Source organism: Dendropsophus ebraccatus, chromosome 8, assembly GCF_027789765.1.
Source record: "Dendropsophus ebraccatus isolate aDenEbr1 chromosome 8, aDenEbr1.pat, whole genome shotgun sequence".
Classification (NCBI taxonomy): domain Eukaryota; kingdom Metazoa; phylum Chordata; class Amphibia; order Anura; family Hylidae; genus Dendropsophus; species Dendropsophus ebraccatus.
Genome location: NC_091461.1, coordinates 123,913,365 through 123,937,364, shown reverse-complemented (window position 1 = coordinate 123,937,364; position 24,000 = coordinate 123,913,365). Strand labels below are relative to the sequence as shown.

Here is a 24,000-nt window from a genome sequence, read left to right as displayed (position 1 = left end):
CACTGGTGTCCCTCTATGTGTCCGCTGGATCCTCTTTATGTCATAGAGATCAGAAATGACCCAAACCAGTTATATAGTTACACCCCCACTATAAAGCTTCTAGAGAATCCTTCTGTATACATTGACCTAATAAAGTTGTGTTGTTGTGGAATATAACTTTATAATTTATTTATTTTAAGTATAATTTAGTGTTCTTTGCTTGTATATGTTGTGAGGCAGCGGTAAAAGTGGAGACGGGGCTCTCTGCTGCCCCCAACGTTTGTATCTGGAACTGCAGGGCTGCTCATGGATGAGCAAGAAACATAAAAGCAACACAAAGATTATATAGACCGTATATTTATACATTTATGTAATACAATTATATTACAAAGTAAAGAAAAATGTGCTGAAATGTATACAAAAAAAAAACCTCCTGCAGAAAAGCCCTTTAAGCCCCACGTGATAAGAATTAGGGGAGTGTTTGCTGTGGTCTCACTAGTGGTCATGCGTCTTCCAGGATTCATATTAGCTGGATAAACCGGTTACACAATACAAACATCACCGATACACCGAACAGCTAATCGAATAGCCGCGGTGTAAGATGTGCGACGCTGGCAGCAACCATACATCACCAAGCCGCACTAACCCTATTACCACCGACAAACAGAGCAAATCCACTCAGGGAGATGACGATATATATATATACAGCGATACAGAGAGATCAACGTATCCCACAGGGAAATAATAAGGAAGCTGTGTGCTGTATATATAATATCCTATATGCTATATGTATACAGTGCTATATGCTATATGTATACAGTGCTATATGCTATATGTATACAGTGCTATATGTATACAGTGCTATATGTATACAGTGCTATATGCTATATGTATACAGTGCTATATGTATACAGTGCTATATGCTATATGTATACAGTGCTATATGTATACAGTGCTATATGCTATATGTATACAGTGCTATATGCTATATGTATACAGTGCTATATGTATACAGTGCTATATGCTATATGTATACAGTGCTATATGCTATATGTATACAGTGCTATATGTATACAGTGCTATATGCTATATGTATACAGTGCTATATGCTATATGTATACAGTGCTATATGCTATATGTATACAGTGCTATATGCTATATGTATACAGTGCTATATGCTATATGTATACAGTGCTATATGTATACAGTGCTATATGCTATATGTATACAGTGCTATATGCTAGAAGTATAATATCCTTTATGCTATATGTATACAGTGCTATAAATATAATATCCTATACGTTATATGTATTCTGTGCTATAGGTATACAGTGCTATATGCTATATGTATACAGTGCTATATGTATACAGTGCTATATGTATACAGTGCTATAGGTATACAGTGCTATATGTATACAGTGCTATAGGTATACAGTGCTATATGTATACAGTGCTATATGTATACAGTGCTATAGGTATACAGTGCTATATGTATACAGTGCTATAGGTATACAATGCTATAAATATAATATCCTATACGTTATATGTATACAGTGCTATAGGTATATAGTGCTATATGCTATACGTATAATATACTAAAAGCTATAGGTATAATATGCTATAGGTATGATATAATATACAGTGGTGCCTTGGATTAGGAGTATAATTCGTTCCGGGACGGCGCTTGTAATCCAAATCACTCTTAAACCAAAGCAAATTTTGCCATAAGAAATCACTGATCTGCAGACAATTGGTTCCACCCCCCAAATATACTGATGATTATTCTGAATAACATGTAGAAGAGATGAAACAATGAGAAGCAGCTGAATCTGTGATATTATAAGTTCCTGTACGGACAAGGAGAGAAGGGAGCGGCTGCACCTATGGCTGACCCTAACGCCTCTCGGCTACATTTAAAAACCAACGCCAGGATGTTGTTATATAATTTCATCAAACCATATTGCCGCATGTACCACGCGCCAGTCTCCTGGTTCACATGGGTCCTTACACTAACTCCACATTGTGTCGGTCAGCGACAGCCAACCCCGCAAAGTGAGCGCAAGCAGGGAAGGGAGGCTACAGAATGGCCCTGCAACCCCACTGTTACCCCAAGGGCCCCCCCAAACCCAGCAGGCGCCACCGGCAGAAAAAACTGCCACCAAGCCTGCAGGTAGAATGGGAAAACTAGGAGGTACTTGCCATGTGTGTATGTCTGTATCATAAGTTACTGTACAGTAATGGAGAGGATGGGAAACACAAGGGCTGACAGAGACTGCAGGGAGCAGGAAGGAAGGAGCAGGGCAGATGTGGGCACATACATGCAGCACTCTCTGTCCGGGGAGAGAGGGGTTACAGCTATGGAGAGATTACCTCCACCGTCCTGTCCCCTGATGTAAGCCCCAGCCTGAAGTGGATCTGCTATGATTTGGAAGGTGAGGGAGACTTCCTGGGTCAGAGTACAGAGCTGTAGACCCCGCTATGCAGACCATGCCCCTCCCCCACTCCCCCTCACCCCCAGTACAGGAAGCTCTTATACCAAAGCAATGCTCTTAAACCAAGTCATTATTTTGAAAAACTGTGAGCTCTTAAACCAAAACGCTCAATCCAAGTTACTCTTAAACCAAGGTACAACTGTATTGCCTCCCCTGTATTACCAGCCACCAGCCGCCTCCACCTGTGGCACCGGGTCACAGCCGCCTGTTATCATTCTTATTATAAAGGAGATTGTAATAATGATTAATGTACAAGCAAAGTCCTCCCTGTGATCACATTCACTCAGGACCTGTAGGACGTTCCATCTTTGCTCCTTCCGGCCAAATACCGGTGCAGCGTCATGTAAGAAATCGCTGCTCTTACTGATCCGGAATATTTTTCACATCTTGCAACTTGCAACCCCCCCTCTGCTTCTGCCCAGCAGTCAGCAATGGCGGCCATGGACCCGCACTAATCTCAGGTTGCTGGTGGTGGTGACATTTACTGATAATCCACAATGAGATTTTCAGGGACTGTTTGACTTTGTTGGAGAAGGTGGAAACTTCCAAAACATTTCTACCCTAGTGGACTCCACCAATGCTAATCCAACCCTGCCCCATCTGCGGTGAGCTGGGGGTCTGCAGAAGGTGATGTAGTCAGGATAGTCAGAGGCCACAGTGGTACGCTAGCTTTCCCTTACGACCGCAAACACTTCAACCAAATTTAGTCTTCCCCGTCCTGCAGTGTGTTGGGGCTGAACATCAATCAAACAGTTTCTTGGTATAAGCGTAAACTTCACAAGGCCCTTTACAGTCTTGGCTTGACTGCAGGATAAGACAAGAGAAAACCGTGCTAACAGAGAATTCTATCTTTGCTGTCACACAACACCTGTGGGGTGTATACAGGACCATAGTCATCAACCTGGAAGTCGGGCAGCACTGTCGTTGGCCAGGAGCCAGAAACAGAAAATGGCAGAGCAGGGGGGCACTTCGGCAATATGCAACTTCTCCAAACTTTTGACTTCAGACTTGAGAGATGATGGTCTAATTGTACAACAGAAACTGAGTTAACCCTTGCATAGTCCTTCAGCACATGCTACATGTCAATGAATAGAATACTGTGTAAGACATACAAATACAGTCTGGACCATGACACACTACACAGTACCCCTGAGACAGATTGGTACTCTTAAGAAACACAGTAGGGGGATGTATTACATATATTGCTGTTGTGTTCTCCGCCGCCCCCGGACCCCCTTCTTTCAGCAGCTTTGTGTAACTGCATTGAAGCTATGATTGTGCAGACTCGTTTTGTCTCCCGTCCAGACATGACGCACAGCTACACTGCCCCCTGCTGGAGATTGTATTAAGACCAATAAATAGTAGATTATTTGTAAGCAGGATGTTTGGAGCCTCGTTGTATAATCTGCAGCCAGACGCATCCGCACTATACGCCAGTGTAGCGGGGTGTGAGGTTATGGATCTCTAGTGGGTTCCCTAATTGTGATACATTCATAGATTTAATCCTCTGCTTATGTGTTCAGTCTAGATTCCCATAGGGCTGCAGGGACACCGACTAAGTGAGGCTGCGTTCTCACGTCCCACAAAATACAAAGCCTACGGATGGTGAAGCTGTGAATGGCATCTATGTATCATATTGATGTCGGGAGTTCCGAACCTGTTCAGACCTTCCTGTTTCTGTACTGACACAGCTGCGCGGCACAGTATCGGGAAGATTTGAACAGGTTCAGAACTCTCAGCATTACAATGATACATAGATGTTGGGTGTTCCTGATGCCGGGACTAATACAGTAATCAGATGCAGCTGTCAAACATGACAGCTGCATCCGATTACCGTACGCAGTGTCATCCCTGGTGTCTAGTGGGGAGATCTCCGTAACTGAAGCCGGCCGGGGACCGCTCCAAGATGGCGCCGTCCCCGGCTCGGCACTCGTTTACTTCCGGCTGCAGCAGCCCAAAGCAAATGAGTGCCTATCTCATGGATCTCTGCAGCATATCTATGCTGCAGAGATCTCTATAAGAGATCAGAGCACTTATACTAGAAGTCCCCTAGGGGGAATAACCCTAACCCCAGGGGGGGAATAACCCTAACCCCAGGGGGGGAATAACCCTAACCCCAGGGGGGGAATAACCCTAACCTTAGGAGGGGAATAACCCTAACCCCAGGGGGGGAATAACCCTAACCCCAGGGGGGGAATAACCCTAACCCCGGGGGGGGGGAATAACCCTAACCCCGGGGGGGGGGAATAACCCTAACCCCAGGGGGGGAATAACCCTAACCCCAGGGGGGCTTCTAGTATAAGTGTAAAAGTAAAAAAAAAAGTATTATTAGTAAAAAGCCCCTCCCCTAATAAAAGTCAGAATCCCCCCCTTTTCCCAGGTTATAAATAAAAGTAAATAAATAAATAAACATGTTTGCTATCGCCGCGTGCGTAATCGCCCGAACTATTAATTAATCACATTCCTGATCTCGCTCGGTAAACGGCGTAAACGCAAAAAAATCCCAAAGTGCAAAATTGCGCATTTTTGGTGGCATCAAATCCAGAAAAATTGTAATAAAAAGTGATCAAAAAGTCGCATATGCGCAATCAAGGTACCGATAGAAAGAGCGCATCATGGCGCAAAAACTGACACCTGACACAGCCCCATAGACCAAAGGATAAGTTATACATGTTACATATCGTTTTAATTGCAACGACTTGAGGAACATGGATAACAAGTCAGTTTTACCCCAGGGCGAATGGCGTAAAAACACATTTCCCCCCAAATAAACAAAATGCGTTTTTTTTTTTTTCAATTTCACCACACATTTATTTTTTTTCTGGATTCGCAGTGTACTTTATGCAAAAATTCAGCCTGTCATTGCAAAGTACAATTAGTGACGCACAAAATAAGGGCTCATGTGGGTTTCTAGGTGGAAAAATGCAAGTGCTATGGCCTTTGATACACAAGGAGGAAAAAACGAAAACGCAAAAATCTAAATTGGCTCTGTCCTTAAGGGGTTAATAAGCTCTAGTGACATTAGGAATCCTTCTGACATCATGGAGCGTGCGGACACCTTCTTACACCCGGATTCTGTGCTCGGACTTAGCAGCGACTGTGGCTGCATATAAATCCCGTCTAGCATAGTATCTATCGATTGTGAAGGAGAAATGATGGCTGTAAGAAAACCTACATATAGAGGAGTCCAAATTACATCTCAATTACCCCGCCGAAATCAATGAGAATAATGTACTGTGTACGGGAGCTGCGGACTGCGCCGGCGGCCGCCCCTCCATCAGGAACACTTAATTACACATTAAAACACTCACAGCGGCAAGGTCATCCGTGATTTACTATAATGAAGCCTTAGAAATAACGTTAGATATGATTCTACATCTCCCTGGAGTAGAGAACGGCCGTGTAAGATGCTAATACGGGTGACTGCGTATACCATACACGGTATATAGGTATAAGGGAGTGCGCTCTGTATACTATACACAGTATATAGGTATAAAGGAGTGCACGGCATATACTATACATGGTATATAGGTATAAAGGAGTGCACGGCATATACTATACATGGTATATAGGTATAAGTCACTGCGCTGCGTATACTATACATGGTATATAGGTATAGAGGAGTGCACGGCATATACTATACACGGTATATAGGTATAAGTCACTGCGCTGCGTATACTATACATGGTATATAGGTATAAAGGAGTGCACGGCATATACTATACATGGTATATAGGTATAAGGGAGTGCGCTCTGTATACTATACATGGTATATAGGTATAAAGGAGTGCACGACATATACTATACACGGTATATAGGTATAAGTCACTGCGCTGCGTATACTATACACGGTATATAGGTATAAGGGAGTGCGCTCTGTATACTATACACGGTATATAGGTATAAGGGAGTGCGCTCTGTATACTATACACAGTATATAGGTATAAAGGAGTGCACGGCATATACTATACACGGTATATAGGTATAAGGGAGTGCACGGCATATACTATACATGGTATATAGGTATAAGGGAGTGCGCTCTGTATACTATACACAGTATATAGGTATAAAGGAGTGCACGGCATATACTATACATGGTATATAGGTATAAAGGAGTGCACGGCATATACTATACATGGTATATAGGTATAAGGGAGTGCGCTCTGTATACTATACATGGTATATAGGTATAAAGGAGTGCACGGCATATACTATACACGGTATATAGGTATAAGGGAGTGCACGGCATATACTATACATGGTATATAGGTATAAAGGAGTGCACGACATATACTATACATGGTATATAGGTATAAAGGAGTGCACGACATATACTATACACGGTATATAGGTATAAGGGAGTGCACGGCATATACTATACATGGTATATAGGTATAAAGGAGTGCACGGCATATACTATACATGGTATATAGGTATAAATGAGTGCACAGCATATACTATACATGGTATATAGGTATAAGTCACTGCACAGCATATATTATACACGGTATATAGGTATAAGTCACTGTGGCGTATACTATACATGGTATATAGGTATAAGGGAGTGCGCTCTGTATACTATTCACGGTATCAATGGGCGGTGTTTACTATACATGGTATATGGGTATAAGGGAGTGTACGGCATATACTATACACAGTATATAGATATAAGTGCAGTGCTGTTTTTGGTGCTGCGTTGTGTTGCAGTTGCTTTATGCTTTTTGGTGCTGCGTTTAGTGATGTAACTACACAAATACTGATGTACAGCCGCCATTTTGGACAGCTGTCATTTTCACGGTTGTTATTTTATAATGGTAGCCAATATTAGTACAGTATCGGATGTTATTTGCCATAAATAATTCCAGCCGCCCAAAAATGGTGCCGTAAAACGGCCGACAAAAAGGCAAACAGTGGGAACATAGCCAAAAAGTGCCAGAAACCCTCCAGAGCATAGGTGTCAAACTCAGGGCCTCCAGCTGTTACAATTCCCATCATGCCTGGAGGGCTAAAGCTCTGGCTGCCCAGGCATGATGGGAATTGTAGATCAGCCACAGCTGGAGAGGCTGACCCCCCTGCTCCAGAGTAAAGCGACGGGCCAGGATTCTGCTTTTGGTAGTTGGGAATTTTCGGGATTTAAAATATTTGTGTGATGGATTTGTTTTATGTGATTTTTTTTTTCTTCTGTTTTTTGACGTCTGAAAAACTTGTCAGTTCTAGATGTCAGAACCCGATAACCCGATAAGTGTTGTCATGGTGACAGATAATCCCAGTATAATGTACAGTATAATATATCTCCGCTTCTTCGTCCGGCCAATTACGTCTCGGCCCACGCGGAGTGAAATTGTTCATTGTTCGTCTGGGATCCCCCCACTGAGCTTCTCCCATCCATCCGGCAGAAAATACCTTCAATTAGTTATTTTCCAACTATTTACTGTGTAATTTGTTTCTGAATTGATGAAAGTGAATACCTGTAGATTGTGCTATAATAGCGGGGTCCCTGCGGCCCCCCGGGGTGGTCCTCACCTCTCTGATTTGCTTGTTGAGTGTAATATCACTGCCCGTTGCGTCATATGTCGCCGACTTCTCTGTTTTATCTTTTTGTTCTTATTTCCGTAGGGAATCAACTGGTATCACTGGAAAGGCCACGAGTTCTCCATTCCATTTGTGGAAATGAAGATCAGACCGTATAACCAGCGTACAATGAAGAAGCGCTCCCTTCACCTCTGATTTTAGACCACCCATCAATAGACCTCTATCCCCCACCTCAGCCCAGTGCTGCCCCCCACCACAAGCATATATACATTGATACCGTTTTACCCTCCGGTGGTGGAAATGTTCATCAGGGATGTTGGCGACTACTAGACTACTATTCCAAACCTTTTATGCTGAAGGTAACGTTTGGTCGGTAGACACTGTGACATGGAGCGTGATGAGCTGAGCAGATTGATGTTCAGGTTAGGAAAACTCTGTCGAACCTGGACAGTCGGGCACCTCCGTTCAACACAAATATCCATGTAAATATCTGCTGGTTCTGGGCTCAGGAGTCCAGTGGGTGGGGCCACTCAGTGACTGACAGCCTTTCCTGTGTGAGTGTGCATACAGAGATAACAGTCACTCATTGGTACCGCCCAATGGACTCCAAGATTCAGAATAGAAGAACGAATGACAAATTAAACTGAATCTTTTTCCCACAATACTTTACACCAGTCTTCTCCTGTTCTATAGCACAATGTCTGCAGACCGGACAACGTTACAAAGTAGAATATCATGGTGGAGGCAGGAAAGAGTATTCACCAGGATTAGTGACTAGATCTCTGTGTGGCCGGATCGCTCACTGCTCTCATCCACTCAGAGATGATGGTACTGAATGGTGAATATATTCTGCTATGGTCGTCACATAGACTACTGGCAATAGTCCACAGGTTCCCCACCACTGTCCATGCACCTCACATGGATACATCAGCATTGATGGTTTCTAGAGATGAACGTGACTCATGCTCAGGTTGGATCGCTTGCCATTTGATTGCCGGTGGCTGACGAAGATGGATGTAGTCCTAAGGCTGCCTGGAAAACTTAGATGCAGCCTATGGCCCATGGCTGTACCCCAGGACAGCCATTACTAATCGAATGCCGAAGAGCGATCCAATTTGACCATGCTGGAGTCGCGCTCATTTCTAATGTTTTCCAATGTACTTTGGCCTCGCACTTTCCTGCTTTAGACATCCATCCCTGTACAGAACTTCTGCCCATTCTCCATTATCATATACTGAAGATATTTCCAGACGCCTTTCAGAGACTTCTCATTTATCTGGTACTAACACTTCTTCCCTTGTCCAGACGACTGGCGTCCACCCTGCCAGCTGTCCTCTCCCTGTCCCTAGAGGCACGGTGCTGTATATTTGTCTATATACCTTGCTCTCTATGGAACCTCAGACCCTTTTCTCTGCAGCGGTCAGGAGTTATTGTCTTGCTAATGATTGATGTGCCAAATCTTCGGCCCCTGCCTCTTGCACCTCCAAGTATTTTTGATCAATGGAGATCTCTTTTTAAAGAATTGCCTGACGTTTGCAAGAGGAGGCGGCTTCCCAGGAGCAACCCCGGACCCTCTAGGACCCCAGACTCCATCCATGACCTGTTATCTGGTATCTAGCTTATGTAGGAGATCAGGGACTTCTCGTAGATTGGCAACGTGTCAATAATATTTTGCATTGGCCAAAAAAGCGCATGAGTGCTCTACTGCCTTATAAGACGGGAGTTTTCTGGTAAATGAAGTTTCCAAATTGATTCCTTTTTGTTTTTTTACAGGGGGGTTTATTGGTTTTTGTTTTGTTTTTTTCATTTTCTTAAATTTTTCATTAGAGCCAATTCACCTGCTGATTCCGGTTCTCGTGGTGCTGCGTAAGGTGGCACCATCTGTAAGGTTATAGGATGCAGTAGGGGTAACAGAAGTTTGGGGAGCAGGTGCTGACTGCCAAACAAAAAGACTACTGAGAGGCGCCTGCCAAAGGGTGAATGGCCGATATAATCTCTAGCCCTGGATGCCGTTAGCTGATGTATAGATCCTTTTTTAATGCATTTTCTATACGTTAATAAAAGATTCCTATGGGAAGATTCTTTGTGTGTGTGAATCATTCATGAGAAGGTGAAGAGAAGCTTGGAGCCCTCGTGAGATCCGGAGAGCATCATTTCACTGAGCGCTTCTGCTTTGGAGGATCTTCTCCCCGAGGTCTTCATCATGCACAATGAGAAACACTCCAGCCGTCTTTCTTCTACATGTTCCATTTACTTTTAATTCCAAAACGCATTATTTTGTGAATTCCATTAGAATCGTCTTTCACTAGAACGCTGCGCTGGATGGGAGATTGAAGGGCCGTGATGAGTCTCTGGCAGTATTTTTCCTCATTTTATCAGTCTGTTGTGAGTTTTTTTGCCTTTTGATGTCTTCCCGTGTGAGATCGTGAAGTTATCTGTCCGGTAGAAGGTCAACTTTTTGAAAGTAGTCAAACAACTTTAAGGCTACGTTCCCACAGTGTATAAACAACAGACGCTGTTTGACATAATTCTATTTTATTTGTTGGGCACATTAGGGTGGTGCCTGCAATCCAATTAACCATTGAAATCCATGCAGTGTACGGACGTCAGAACGGCCATACATTGTGTGGACAGAGCAATAAAAACAGCCAGTGACTAGTGTTGAGCCAACCTGTCAAATTGTTCGGGTTCGGCAATGTTCTCCAAACCTGAACGCTCGGAATTTGATTGATGCGGCAGAAGTTGGGTGCAGCCCTAGAGAGTCCTGCTGGATACAGGCATAGGCAGGACATAGGCAGTATCCATGTTCTCCTGGCAGTCCTAGAGTGGCATTAAATGCTGAGCGTTCAAGTTTGGAGAACATTACCGAACCTGAACGGTTTGACAGGTCCGTTCAACACTGCCAATGTGGAGTAAGGTGTGTATATATGGCTGAAAATCATCAATCACTGGTAACTGACCCCTATATACATGGATGTCCCATAATCTCCAGAGTGATGGACGCTCTACCACACACCGTCCACTATACAGCTGATAGATGAGGAGCTGGAATGGGGAATCTATGAGCTCAGATCTGAGAACAGATGTATTATAAATATATAAATACATTATATTTATTAAGATTATAGGGCACATCTATATGTATATATATTAGATTACACAGCAACGGTACCAGATTATAAAGAGTTTATGAAGATAATAGCTTTGTGCTCACTAACACTAGAGATACAGAGATACATCCAATCCCTTCTATACATAAAGACTAGGGATGAGCGAAACGAACCGCAATGAACCAGATACGTTACGAACTTTGCAAAAACTTTGTAACGAATCTGGTTAAAATAACAAATAAAATCACAGAAAAGACAAGTCCAAGATATCTTTAGAGAGGGATGCAGACACCTCTGGATGCATCTGGGAAAGCAGGGAAGCAATATTACAGGAATCAGCATTATCGAGGTTAGCAATCCCCAACAATAATGCTGATTCCTCTAATGGTTAATATTTAATTAATAAAAGAAACTTTCGTTCTAATAAAGCTATGTTCGTTGTACAATAGCTTAATTAAAACAATTCAATTCTTTAGCAATCAAATATACTGTTAATAAATAAATGTATATATTTATTTATTTACAGTATATTTAATTTATAAAGTATGTATTTATTTTAATGAAGCTATTGAACAACGAAAATAACTTTATTAGAACGAAAATGTGTTTTATTGATTAAATATTAACAATTACAGGAAGCTGTATTATTGCTGGCAATTCCTATTGCCGGTAATACAGCTGAATGTAATAATTAATACTTTAATTAAAACAGTAAATGTTTCTTCTAATGATGCTACTTTTTTTTATCACAATAGCAACATTAGAAGAAACATTCAGATTTATATGTCCACTCAGCTGATTGGCTGAGCGGACATATAAAGAGCCGGAGCCGACACACTGAGCTCAGAGTGCCGGGGACCGGAGAAGATAGAAGAGAGCTGGGAGGATGAGTAGAAAGCTCTCCCCCCCCCTTCCCTCTGCACTGCACCCATCCCAGCAAGGAAGGGGGGGTCACTTAACCCCTTCCTTGCTGGTATGGGTGCAGTCTGACATCAGTCTGGCCCCCAAGGGGTTAAGTGGGGACCCTTACCTAATCCCCTGGAGGCCAGATTGTTCAGTATGGCACCCAAAGGGTTAAGGGGGATGCAATACATCCTCCCTTAACCCCTTGGGGGCCAGACTGTAAGCAGCGATCTGTAAAGATGCTGCATACTGTAAGGTGCACAACACCGCTCACAATGATGGGTGTTGTGCTCCTGTTTGTGTGCTTTTTTGTGTTTCTTCCTTTTTTCTTTTTTTTTTCAGATATCGGTATCCTGTGGATTACATCGGATTCAATGGACTATGACGATGACCAGTGGTTGTTGGGATTTGGTTTTTTTATAAAATGGTCAACAAGGGGTCTGGGGGTGTTTTTATTTAACCTCTTAAGGACATATGACGTACCGGTACGTCATATGTCCTCACTTGCACTTCAAAGCGGGGCCGCGCGGCCCGGGTGCCGCGAGTAGCCCGGGACCGCCGCTATTAGCGGGCACGGTCTGATCGCCGTGCCCGCTAATTAGCTAATCGGAGGCAGCTGTCAAAGTTGACAGCTGCCTCCGATTACCGGCGGCAACGTTTCCCTGGTGTCTAGTGGGGGAGATCGCTCCTCCGGGACCTTGTCCCGGAGGAGCGATCTCCGTTACTGATGCCGGCCGGGGACGCGTCCAAGATGGCGCCGTCCTCGGCTCGGCACTCGTTCGTTTTCGGCTGCAGCAGCCGAAAGCAAACGAGTGCCGATCTCATGGATCTCTGCAGCATATCTATGCTGCAGAGATCTCAATGAGAGATCACAGTGTATATACTAGAAGTCCCCCAGGGGGGGGATAACCCTAACCCCAGGGGGGAATAACCCTAACCCCAGGGGGGAATAACCCTAACCCCAGGGGGGCTTCTAGTATATGTGTAAAAAAAAAAAAAAAAGTGTTGTTAATAGTAAAAAGCCCCCTCCCCTAATAAAAGTCTGAATCACCCCCCTTTTCCCAGGTTTTAAATAAAAGTAAACAAATAAATAAATAAATAAACATGTTTGCTATCGCCGCGTGCGTAATCGCCCGAACTATTAATTAATCACATTCCTGATCTCGTACGGTTAACGGCGTCAGCGCAAAAAAATCCCAAAGTGCAAAATTGCGCATTTTTGGTCGCATCAAATCCAGAAAAAATGTAATATAAAGCGATCAAAAAGTCGTATATGCGCAATCAAGGTACCGATAGAAAGATCACATCATGGCGCAAAAAATGACACCTCGCACAGCCCCATAGACCAAAGGATAAAAGCGCTATAAGCCTGGGAATGGAGCGGTTTTAAGGCACGTATATTGGTTAACAACGGTTTGAATTTTTTACAGGCCATCAGATACAATATAAGATATACATGTTATATATCGTTTTAATCGTAACAACTTGAGGAACATGCATAACAAGTCAGTTTTACCACAGGGCGAATGGCGTAAAAACACATTTCCCCCAAATAAAAGAAATGCGTTTTTTTTTTCAATTTCACCACACTATGAATTTTTTTCTGGTTTCGCAGTGTACTTTATGCAAAAATTCAGCCTGTAATTGCAAAGTACAATTAGTGAAGCAAAAAATAAGGGCTCATGTGGGTTTCTAGGTGGAAAAATGCAAGTGCTATGACCTTTTAAACACAAGGAGGAAAAACCGAAAACGTAAAAACGAAAATGGGCCATGTCCTTAAAGGGTTAAATAAAAAAAAATTTTTACTTGTGTCTTGTCTTTATTTCTTTACTTTATAGACTTAGTAGTGGAAGCCGTCTAATAGACGGAATCCATTACTAAGTTGGGGCCTAGTGTTAGCCGGTATAAAATGGCTAACACTAACCCCCCATTATTACCCCAGTACCCAATGCCACCAGGGGTACTGGGAAGAGCCGGGTGCCAGTGGTCCCGGAGCGTCAAAATTGGCGCTCCTGGACCGGGCGGCAGCAGGCTGGTAAGATTTAGGCTGGGGAGGGCCTAAACCAATGGCTCTTCCCACCCTGGTGTTACCAGGCTGCTGTTGCTTGGTTTTTAACCCGGCTGGTTATAAAAATAGGGGGGACTCTGTGTTTTTTAAATAAATAATTTAAAAAAAAACGCGCAGTGTTCCCCCTATTTTTATAACCAGCCGGGTTAAAAACCAAGCAACAGCAGCCTGGTAACACCAGGGTGGGAAGAGCCATTGGTTTAGGCCCTCCCCAGCCTAAATCTTACCAGCCTGCTGCCGCCCGGTCCAGGAGCGCCAATTTTGACGCTCCGGGACCACTGGCACCCAGCTCTTCCCAGAACCCCTGGTGGCATTGGGTACTGGGGTAATAATGGGGGGTTAGTGTTAGCCATTTTATACCGGCTAACACTAGGCCCCAACTTAGTAATGGATTCCGTCTATTAGACGGCTTCCGCTACTAAGTCTATAAAGTAAAGAAGTAAAGACAAGTCACAAGTGAACTTTTTTCTATTTAAATAAAAACACCCCCACACCCCTCATTGACCATTTTATTAGAAAGAAAATCCATTATATATATAATGGTGGATATAGCATATATATGTACACTGGTGGGTACAGCATATATATATATATATATATATATATATATATATATACACATACACACACACTGGTGGGAAAAGAATACATATACAGTGGTGCCTTGGATTTCAAGCCTAATTTGTTCCAGGACGGCGCTTGTAATCTAAATCCACTCCTAAACCAAAGCAAATTTTCCCATAAGAAATGACTGATCTGCAGACAATTGGTTCCACACCCCAAATATAACAATTATTTATTCTTAATAACATGTAAAACAGATTAAACAAACAATGAGAAACAGCTAAATATGTTATATTATTGGTTATTGTACAGTATAGCAGCAGTGTGTATAGCTGAGTGTGAGTGCAGGCACATTACAGGGAGCTCTTACACCAAAGCAATGCTCTTAAACCATGTTACAACTGTGAGCTCTTAAACCAAGTTACTCTTAAGCCAAGGAACCACTGTGTATATATACTGGTGGGTACAGCGCATATATATATACACACACACACACACTGTGGTGGGTACGGCATATATATACAGTATATACACTGCTGGCTACAACATATATATACACCAGTGAGTACAGCATATATATATATATATATATATATATATATATATACACACACTGGTGGGTACAGCATATATATATATATATATATATATATATATACACACTGGTGGGTACGGCATATATATACAGTATATACACTGCTGGCTACAGCATATATATACACCAGTGAGTACAGCATATATATACACCAGTGAGTACAGCATATATATATATATATATATATATATATACACACTGGTGGGTACGGCATACACCGTATACCCTGATACACCCCTGACCCTGAGCCCATACACATCTGTAATCTCGCCGCGTGTTCGGTATCTCATCGCCGCTTATTCTTGCTGGAAGTGAATGGCACTTTAGGGTTTCATGGGGCGGCATAAAGTAGCAGCAGTAGTTCCCCATCTTCGGGTCCAGCGGAGGAGATAATAAGCGGCCGTGTTTATGGCTTTTCTGCTATTTAGCTCGGGCCGGTAAATCATCGATTCCCAGAGCCGCCATGATAATTTACAAGATATTGAAAAAGTAATGAAATACAAGATATTGTGTCTCCAAAGCAGAAGCCGGAGATGTCGTATGTAACCAAAGCTTCTCAGCAATCTCCTTATCAAACAAAGGCAAAGTAGTCCCCCCCCCCCATCCCCCGACCCCAAAGTCATGGGGTCCCAGCTGTTCCGTCCAGAGGATGGCGCTTCACGCATAGGTTCCACTGAAAAAAGGGGTTCTACAGAATGACAACATGGCGGCTTTCTTCTCACCACTTGCAGAGAATGAGATGGAGATGCAATAGAACCCATACCTGGTGGACGTGAAGAAAACGGCCATGTTTGGTTTTAATCCCCAACATCCCTATTGTATCTGGATCCTCTTATTGTATAAGTCAGATAGCGCCACTATTGCCTCTGGTTTGTGTCGGTTTTGCATCTCTGTTCCATTGAAGGTGCGGTGAGGCGCTGGGAGCGTTAGTTTGGGTGAACTCCCACCGGGTTAGCTGGTACGGTGGTGTGGTAGCTGAGTGGGTCTAGGGTCACTTGGGCACTTGTTACAGTAGCCTGGAGAGGTGTAGGACCCACCCCGGACAGTCTTGGCACCCCGCCAGCACTTGTAAGAGAATTAACCCAAGTTAAGCTGTGCAAAAGACAGGGTACACAGAAACACAGTAGTGACACCTAGTGGGGAAACAGCTAAGTACAGCAGACACCTCATCCCACTTGTGTGAGCCTGAGAGAGTTACCTTACTCAGGTGCAACAGAACTTAGGGGCCCGTACCGGGTCACTACAAAGGGAATATAGATGAGCGCTAATACTACACACAACCTGAGGACAGGGGTGGCACTGTTTTTAGAAGAAAGTTTTGTTTTTAAAGGGTAAGTATAATTTTTAGTGGGCAGCAGGATACGCTGTAATAGAAAAACCTCCCGCCGCGCTCCTGATCGAGGAACGTGCGGAGTACGGATTTCTTCCAGTAGCCCAGTTGATTACAATGCAATCAACTGCGCTGAAGGAAGAAACCCGTATCCCATGCATGCCTGCATCAGGAGCACGGCGGGAGGGTTTTTTACAGCTTATCCTGCTGCCCACTAAAGATTATAAGGGTACCCGGGAAAAAAAACAAAAAAAATTTATTTTAAATCACCTAGTGTCAGAAAGTTATACAGATTTGTAATTTACTTCTATTTAAAAATCTCAAGTCTTCCACTACTTATCAGCTGCTGTATGTGTAGTGTCCCAGTACAGGTGGCCATCTGGTTAAAGGTAACTCTGTCAGGTGTCGCACTCTGGGATGATGGCTGCCTTTCCACACCATCGCCACTTGGTGTCTCACTCTCCCCTATCTGGTGTTAGAACAGCTGAAGGCTAAGGGTTAACCATATTCATGTCAGTTTTCACTGTTTGACCAATCACAGGTGCAGGTACCTCACACACAACCCACCAACGACACTTCTTCCCTCTCCTTTCTCCAACACTGTCCCCACCAATAGGAGGATAGACTGTCCCCACCAATAGGAGGTTAGACTGTCCCCACCAATAGGAGGATAGACTGTCCCCACCAATAGGAGGATAGACTGTCCCCACCAATAGGAGGTTAGACTGTCCCCACCAATAGGAGGATAGACTGTCCTCACCAATAGGAGGTTAGACTGTCCCCACCAATAGGAGGATAGACTGTCCCCAACAATAGGAGGATAGACTGTCCCCACCAATAGGAGGATAGGCTGTCCCCACCAATAGGAGGGTAGACTGTCCTCACCAATAGGAGGTTAGACTGTCCCCACCAATAGGAGGATAGACTGTCCCCACCAATAGGAGGATAGACACAGACACTCCCATATAAAGATCCTGGTGGGAGGTTTTTAGTCTAGTGAATGGTGGGAAGTGAGACAGACAGAGAAGAGTTCCTGCTGCAGGGGATAACTGGGCCTGGCCCGGGGCCAGGGCCTTTAACAGGAAGACACAGCTACAGACAGACTCTTTATACAAGATGTAGTGCAAAACTCAAAGATGGGGTAACTGTCCATTAGGTTTATCTTGTCTACGCCTAGGATTCTTCTTCGCAAGTCAGGATAGTCTACAAAAGTCAAGAGACTGATCCCTAGTTGGACAAAGAGACTAAGTTGATGTATCCTACTGATATTCCCAACAATCTTGGAAAGCCTCGAGGAGTTCTCATCACACAGTTGTATAGGCCTGGGCCTCACTGAACTGGTTTGGCAGGAGGTCTTTTCACTACCCTATCCTAGAAGAGTACATTACTACTTAGACAAGGTCCCCAAGATGGCCCCTATCCTTTCTACAAGTCAAGTTACACATAACCTTCTCTCTCATGTCACTACCTTGAGCACTGCTGTCACCCATAACTGCACCTACTCAGCTGTTTGTTGCTACCAAACTGTATTGCACTGAAGTTTTCTCAGTAAAAGCCATCTTCTGTTTAAGTGCTGGACTCTGTGCTCCTCTCACTGCACACACACCTTGTGTTCCACACCACCCACTCCTGGCCACCATGACAAGTGCCTGAGAGAAAACACCAAAGTCCACCTGCTGTATACCATCCTCAGCACCCCGGGCCGCGGCATATGTCCTGCAGGAAGTGATGTATTCTCTCCAGTCTGACACAGTGCTCTCTGCTGCCACCTCTGTCCATGTCAGGAACTGTCCAGAGCAGGAGAGGTTTTCTATGGGGATTTGCTGCTGCTCTGGACAGTTCCTGACATGGACAGAGGTGGCAGCAGAGAGCACTGTGTCAGACTGGAGAGAATACACCACTTCCTGCAGGACATACAGCAGCTGATAAGTACAGGAAGACTGGAGATTTTTTTTTTTTATAGAAATAAATTACAAATCTATATAACTTTCTGACACCAGTTGAATTGAAAGGAAAAAGAATTAGGCGGAGTTCCCCTTTAATCCAGGATGACCCCTTGAACAGCTCCCACTCCCTCAGATCTGTGCTGCCGTTGTATTAGGACGTCTCCCCTTTATCTGGCATTACTGGTGGCGGGAGCTGCTCACCATCCATTGTTCGGATGGGGAATCCCTGCTGTGTAATACAGGCACTATACACATATACAGCATTCTCAATCTAATGAGCGTTTAATGAAGGCGCCGTCATTTACAATATCGGCCAAATACCACAATTCCTGAAATTGCCAAAGCCGGCGGCGTCTCATCTAAATGCAGATCTCCCCACGAGTCTTATCTTTAAAAATTCAACAACAAAATTAATATTTAACACTAAATTTCAGGAGGAGCAGTCGGGTATCGGGACAATAATTCATCTCCAGTAAAGAAGCCGATTCCTTCATCTTCAGTAAACAGCAACTTCACCCAAACCAAATGTTACAAGATTCCTGGGGTGATAGAACGGCCGTCATAGCCGCAGGAGCCAAAACTCAGTATTATCTGTCAGTATAACGATATGAATGCTGAACTACACACAGTATATGTGCCAAGCAGACACGGCTATGTACACGCGCATGTATGTGCCAGGATATATATGAGTGAGGGCCACCGCCTTAAAGGGAACCTGTCATCCCGAGTCATTAGGGTGGTGACCAGTGGCTTCTCCCCGCCCCCCATTGGACTAAATTGATAGATACCTCTATCTTTCATATCACTCAAGGCCAATGGGGCGGGGAGAAGAAACTAGTGACCGCCCCAGTGACACGTGGTTTGGGCTGTGTGAAGGCGACAGGTTACTGGTAACAGGTAGGAGGGCCACAGTTATTTAAAGTTTTACACCGCAGTTATTGAGCCCCTGAGAATTCTCTCTACAGTCTTATTTCTCACTCTTTTCATTTCAGACGACAGAACTCACATAGGTTTTTCCTTTCTCTGACTCCTCATGGGCAAAAGCACCGACCCCTTACTGTTGTGCCAGGATATAGAGCTAGAGAAAGTGCCCTGGATCGACCAATGTTGCAGTGACACCTCTTGACACTAGGGGGTGCATGCAGCCAACTGCTCTGGATTTATAGAGATAAGGCTGCATTCACACATTCCGTGTTCCTGTAACGGACTCTCCCCCCGTCCGGGCAGCATCTGTAATTAGATGCTGGGAGCGGGGGAACTGTACAGATATGCACCCCGCGGTAGTGACAAAGCCGCACAGTTGAATCATTACAGCGCGGCACATATCTGTACAGTTCCTCCGCTCCCAGCATCTTATCACAGATGCTGCCCGGACAGAGGGGAGAGTCCGTTACAGGCCTTCCACGTCCGTGTTCCATGCAGAACACAGAACATGTGAATGCAGCCTAACTTGTCTAAACCTGCTACTGCCATCTGCCAATCCAGAGCCACCTGCACCGATTTAAACCAGCTCCACCTGCCCCAATCCTGCCTGAGTGTTTTTGTATTTGTGCATTCCAAGTGAAGGTATCTGTCTGCTGTTTTTGCTGAATTCCTCTGTATCCTGACTACACCTCTCTGACTACGATATCCTTCTCATCCCTGTTACTGCGCCGACTCTCCTGCTGACGACCCGGCTTGCTGCCCACATATACTCGGCCTGTTCCCTGGAGCAGGGGCGTAGCTTCATGGATTCACGGGGCCCCATAGCAAAAAATTTTAAGGGGCCCCTCTCCCCTACGCACAACACAAAGCACTGCACATATATATGCTTTACTGCTGGTGCACTGATAACCCCTGACCTCTGCACATTTTCCTTTCCTACTTGATTGCCAGCTGGAGAACAGAGGTCAGAGGTTATCAGTCCAGTGAGGCAGAGATCTCTGTCTTCTGCTTATTAACCCTTTCTTTGTGTTGCAGCATGTAAGTAAACATTTGGCTACTTACACACTGCAGTATCTGAGGGGTTAAGCAGATTGCTGCTTCCACACACGCTCTTACCTTATCCCCCGGGCCCCCCTCCTGCACGGGCCCCATAGCAACTGGCTACCCTGCCTCTATGGTAGCTATGCTACTGCCCTGGAGCCTTGCACCAGCAGCTCACACCGGGACCGCTCCTGTGGAGGGACCTGGAGTCCTCCAGTCCAGGTTTCCTATCCTGGAGCTGGATAGAGGGTGAAGACCTAGAGGGCACTTAGCCTCCGCTCCCTGGTTGAATGGCACTGTGGGTCCATGCTCCATGCCTGGTACTCTCCCAAACCCATGTGATAGAAGAACCATCTATAACATGTAAAGCATCGGCCGTTCTGCCCAGCACCATACAGTACATACCTCTCACACACTGAACCCAGGAACACTCCTCTTATCCTTCCTAAAACATCCTTATAGTCATCGTAGCGTGAAAGAACACGGAGAACCGTCTACGGACCATAAACCCTACAGCCGCCTCGGGGCCGTGCAAGAAGACGATATAATTAAAGATGGAGCTGGATATAAATGACGGATCAAGATCCCGGATGGAGCGTCCTAGATTGAGTCTTAATGACCCTACACCCTGTATTACTGTACGTGTCCCCTCCATGTCCTCAGTATTACGCTACACGGAACATTGGCTACTCGCTACAATCTCAGGAGGAGCTATAGGGATATATGATAAAGTAGCGGGAGCGGGATGAGATTCCTTATTACTAATTCTTATGGGTTCACTTTCTGTTTTGTTGCATAATCACTCGCAAAAATGATTAACTAACCACAGTGGGGACGTTCCAGAAGATTTCCTGGTACATTTTTATATTTGATTTATTATAACTATTTGAGTTATATTATACTCGCACCTACATCTGCATACAGCTGACTGGGAACAACCACCATCTATTGTCACACTCTGTATTACATTTTTATTTTAAGGGTATGTTCACACTGAGTAAATGAGGAGGAATTCCGCGGCAGAACTCTCCATTGCAAAATCCCGCCTGCCACAGTGTGCCATCGCCTGTCTATAAGAGGGCTGGTGTGCCTCCGCTCCACCCGCTCTCCACCCAAAGAATTGACATGTCACTAGTTTATCCCTATCCCCAGCTGCAGTGTGGATACAGGCTAGCCACTGTGCTGCCTCCTATACACTATATAGTCACTTAAAGGGAATCTGTCAGCTCCCGGGCCCTACCTGAGGTGGTGACAGTGTGCTGTAGCTGTACCTGAGGGGGTGACGGTGTGCTGTAGCTGTACCTGAGGTGGTGACAGTGTGCTGTAGCTGTAGTGGTGACAGTGTGCTGTAGCTGTACCTGAGGTGGTGACAGTGTGCTGTAGCTGTACCTGAGGTGGTGACAGTGTGCTGTAGCTGTACCTGAGGTGGTGACAGTGTGCTGTAGCTGTAGCTGTACCTGAGGAGGTGACGGTGTGCTGTAGCTGTACCTAAGGGGGGTGACAGTGCGCTGTAGCTGTACCTGAGGAGGTGACGGTGTGCTGTAGCTGTACCTGAGGTGGTGACAGTGTGCTGTAGCTGTACCTGAGGTGGTGACAGTGTGCTGTAGCTGTACCTGAGGTGCTGACAGTGTTCTATAGCTGTACCTGAGGTGGTGACAGTGTGCTGTAGCTGTAGTGGTGACAGTGTGCTGTAGCTGTACCTGAGGTGGTGACGGTGTGCTGTAGCTGTACCTGAGGTAGAGACGGTGTGCTGTAGCTGTACTTGAGGTGGTGACAGTGTGCTGTAGCTGTACCTGAGGTGGTGACAGTGCGCTGTAGCTGTACCTGAGGTGGTGACGGTGTGCTGTAGCTGTAGCTGAGGTGGTGACGGTGTGCTGTAGCTGTAGCTGAGGTGGTGACAGTGTGCTGTAGCTGTACCTGAGGTGGTGACGGTGTGCTGTAGCTGTAGCTGAGGTGGTGACGGTGTGCTGTACCTGAGGTGGTGACGGTGTGCTGTAGCTGTACCTGAGGTGGTGACAGTGTGCTGTAGCTGTACCTGAGGTGGTGACAGTGTGCTGTAGCTGTACCTGAGGTGGTGACAGTGTGCTGTAGCTGTACCTGAGGTGGTGACAGTGTGCTGTAGCTGTACCTGAGGTGGTGACAGTGTGCTGTAGCTGTACCTGAGGTGGTGACAGTGTGCTGTAGCTGTACCTGAGGTGGTGACAGTGTGCTGTAGCTGTACCTGAGGGGGTGACAGTGTGCTGTAGCTGTACCTGAGGTGGTGACAGTGTGCTGTAGCTGTACCTGAGGTGCTGTCAGTGTGCTGTACCTGTAGCTGAGGTGCTGTCAGTGTGCTGTAGCTGGCAGTCCCCTAGTGAGCTTGGGGACTTTTGGTAATTTTCTATGCAGCAGATTATACACAATCCCAGGTCTCCTACTGTACAGAAGAGGCAAAGAGGAGTTGTATGTGCCGCAGTCTGGCCGCCTCACCGCTTCTTCCTCCTCCCTCCTCCCTCCTCTTCATGAATAATCAATGCCGCCTGGCCTCCTCCTGCTTGCTCAGCTGTCAGCCAGTGTCTCTGCTGCCTGGCCTCCTGCTCGCTCAGCTGTCAGCCAGTTTCTCTGCCGCCCGGCCTCCTCCTCGCTCAGCTGTCAGTCACTGTCTCTGCTGCCTGGCCTCCTCCTCGCTCAGCTGTCAGTCAGTGTCTCTGCTGCCCGGCCTCCTGCTCGCTCAGCTGTCAGTCAGTGTCTCTGCCGCCCAGCCTCTTGCTTGCTCAGCTGTCAGCCAGTGTCTATGCTGCCCGGCCTCCTCCTCGCTCAGCTGTCAGTCAGTGTCTCTGCTGCCTGGCCTCCTCCTCGCTCAGCTGTCAGTCAGTGTCTCTGCCGCCCAGCCTCTTGCTTGCTCAGCTGTCAGCCAGTGTCTCTGCCGCCCGGCCTCCTCCTTGCTCAGCTGTCAGTCAGTGTCTCTGCTGCCCGGCCATCTCCTTGCTCAGCTGTCAGTCAGTGTCTCTGCTGCCCGGCCTCCTCCTCGCTCAGCTGTCAGTCACTGTCTCTGCTGCCTGGCCTCCTTCTCGCTCAGCTGTCAGCCAGTGTCTCTGCTGCCCGGCCTCCTGCTCGCTCAGCTGTCAGCCAGTGTCTCTGCTGCCCGGCCTCCTGCTCGCTCAGCTGTCAGCCAGTGTCTCTGCTGCCCGGCCTCCTGCTCGCTCAGCTGTCAGCCAGTGTCTATGCTGCCCGGCCTCCTCCTGCTCAGCTGTCAGTCAGTGTTTCTGCTGCCCGGCCTCCTGCTCGCTCAGCTGTCAGTCAGTGTCTCTATTTGTAGATCAGTCCTCTGTAAGCAGTTTATGTCTGAAAGAAACTCTCAGCTATAGTTGAATCTCTGTGGTCCAGGGGTAACTCACCTGTCTAGAGACCTACCAGCAGTTCATTCTCTGGTTCAAATCTCCTGATGGAAATGAAATATAGGTCTTTGCTCAATTATTGTGGCTATGTTCACACAGCATTTTTGGTCAGTATTTTGCAGCCAAAACTAGGAGTGGA

At 45.6% G+C, this 24,000-nt stretch overlaps 1 protein-coding gene across 2 annotated transcripts in view; it reads left to right on the top strand.

Moving 5' to 3' along the window:
* Window positions 1-10,023, top strand: part of TNR (tenascin R) — a 306,854-nt gene extending 296,831 nt beyond the window's left edge. For both annotated transcript variants that reach the window (XM_069981701.1, XM_069981702.1), the window contains exon 22: window positions 8,088-10,023. In XM_069981701.1, the coding sequence (XP_069837802.1) occupies window positions 8,088-8,198 (111 nt within the window). In that variant the 3' untranslated portion in view covers window positions 8,199-10,023. The remainder of the gene's footprint in view (window positions 1-8,087) is intronic.
* Window positions 10,024-24,000: the final 13,977 nt, after the last annotated feature.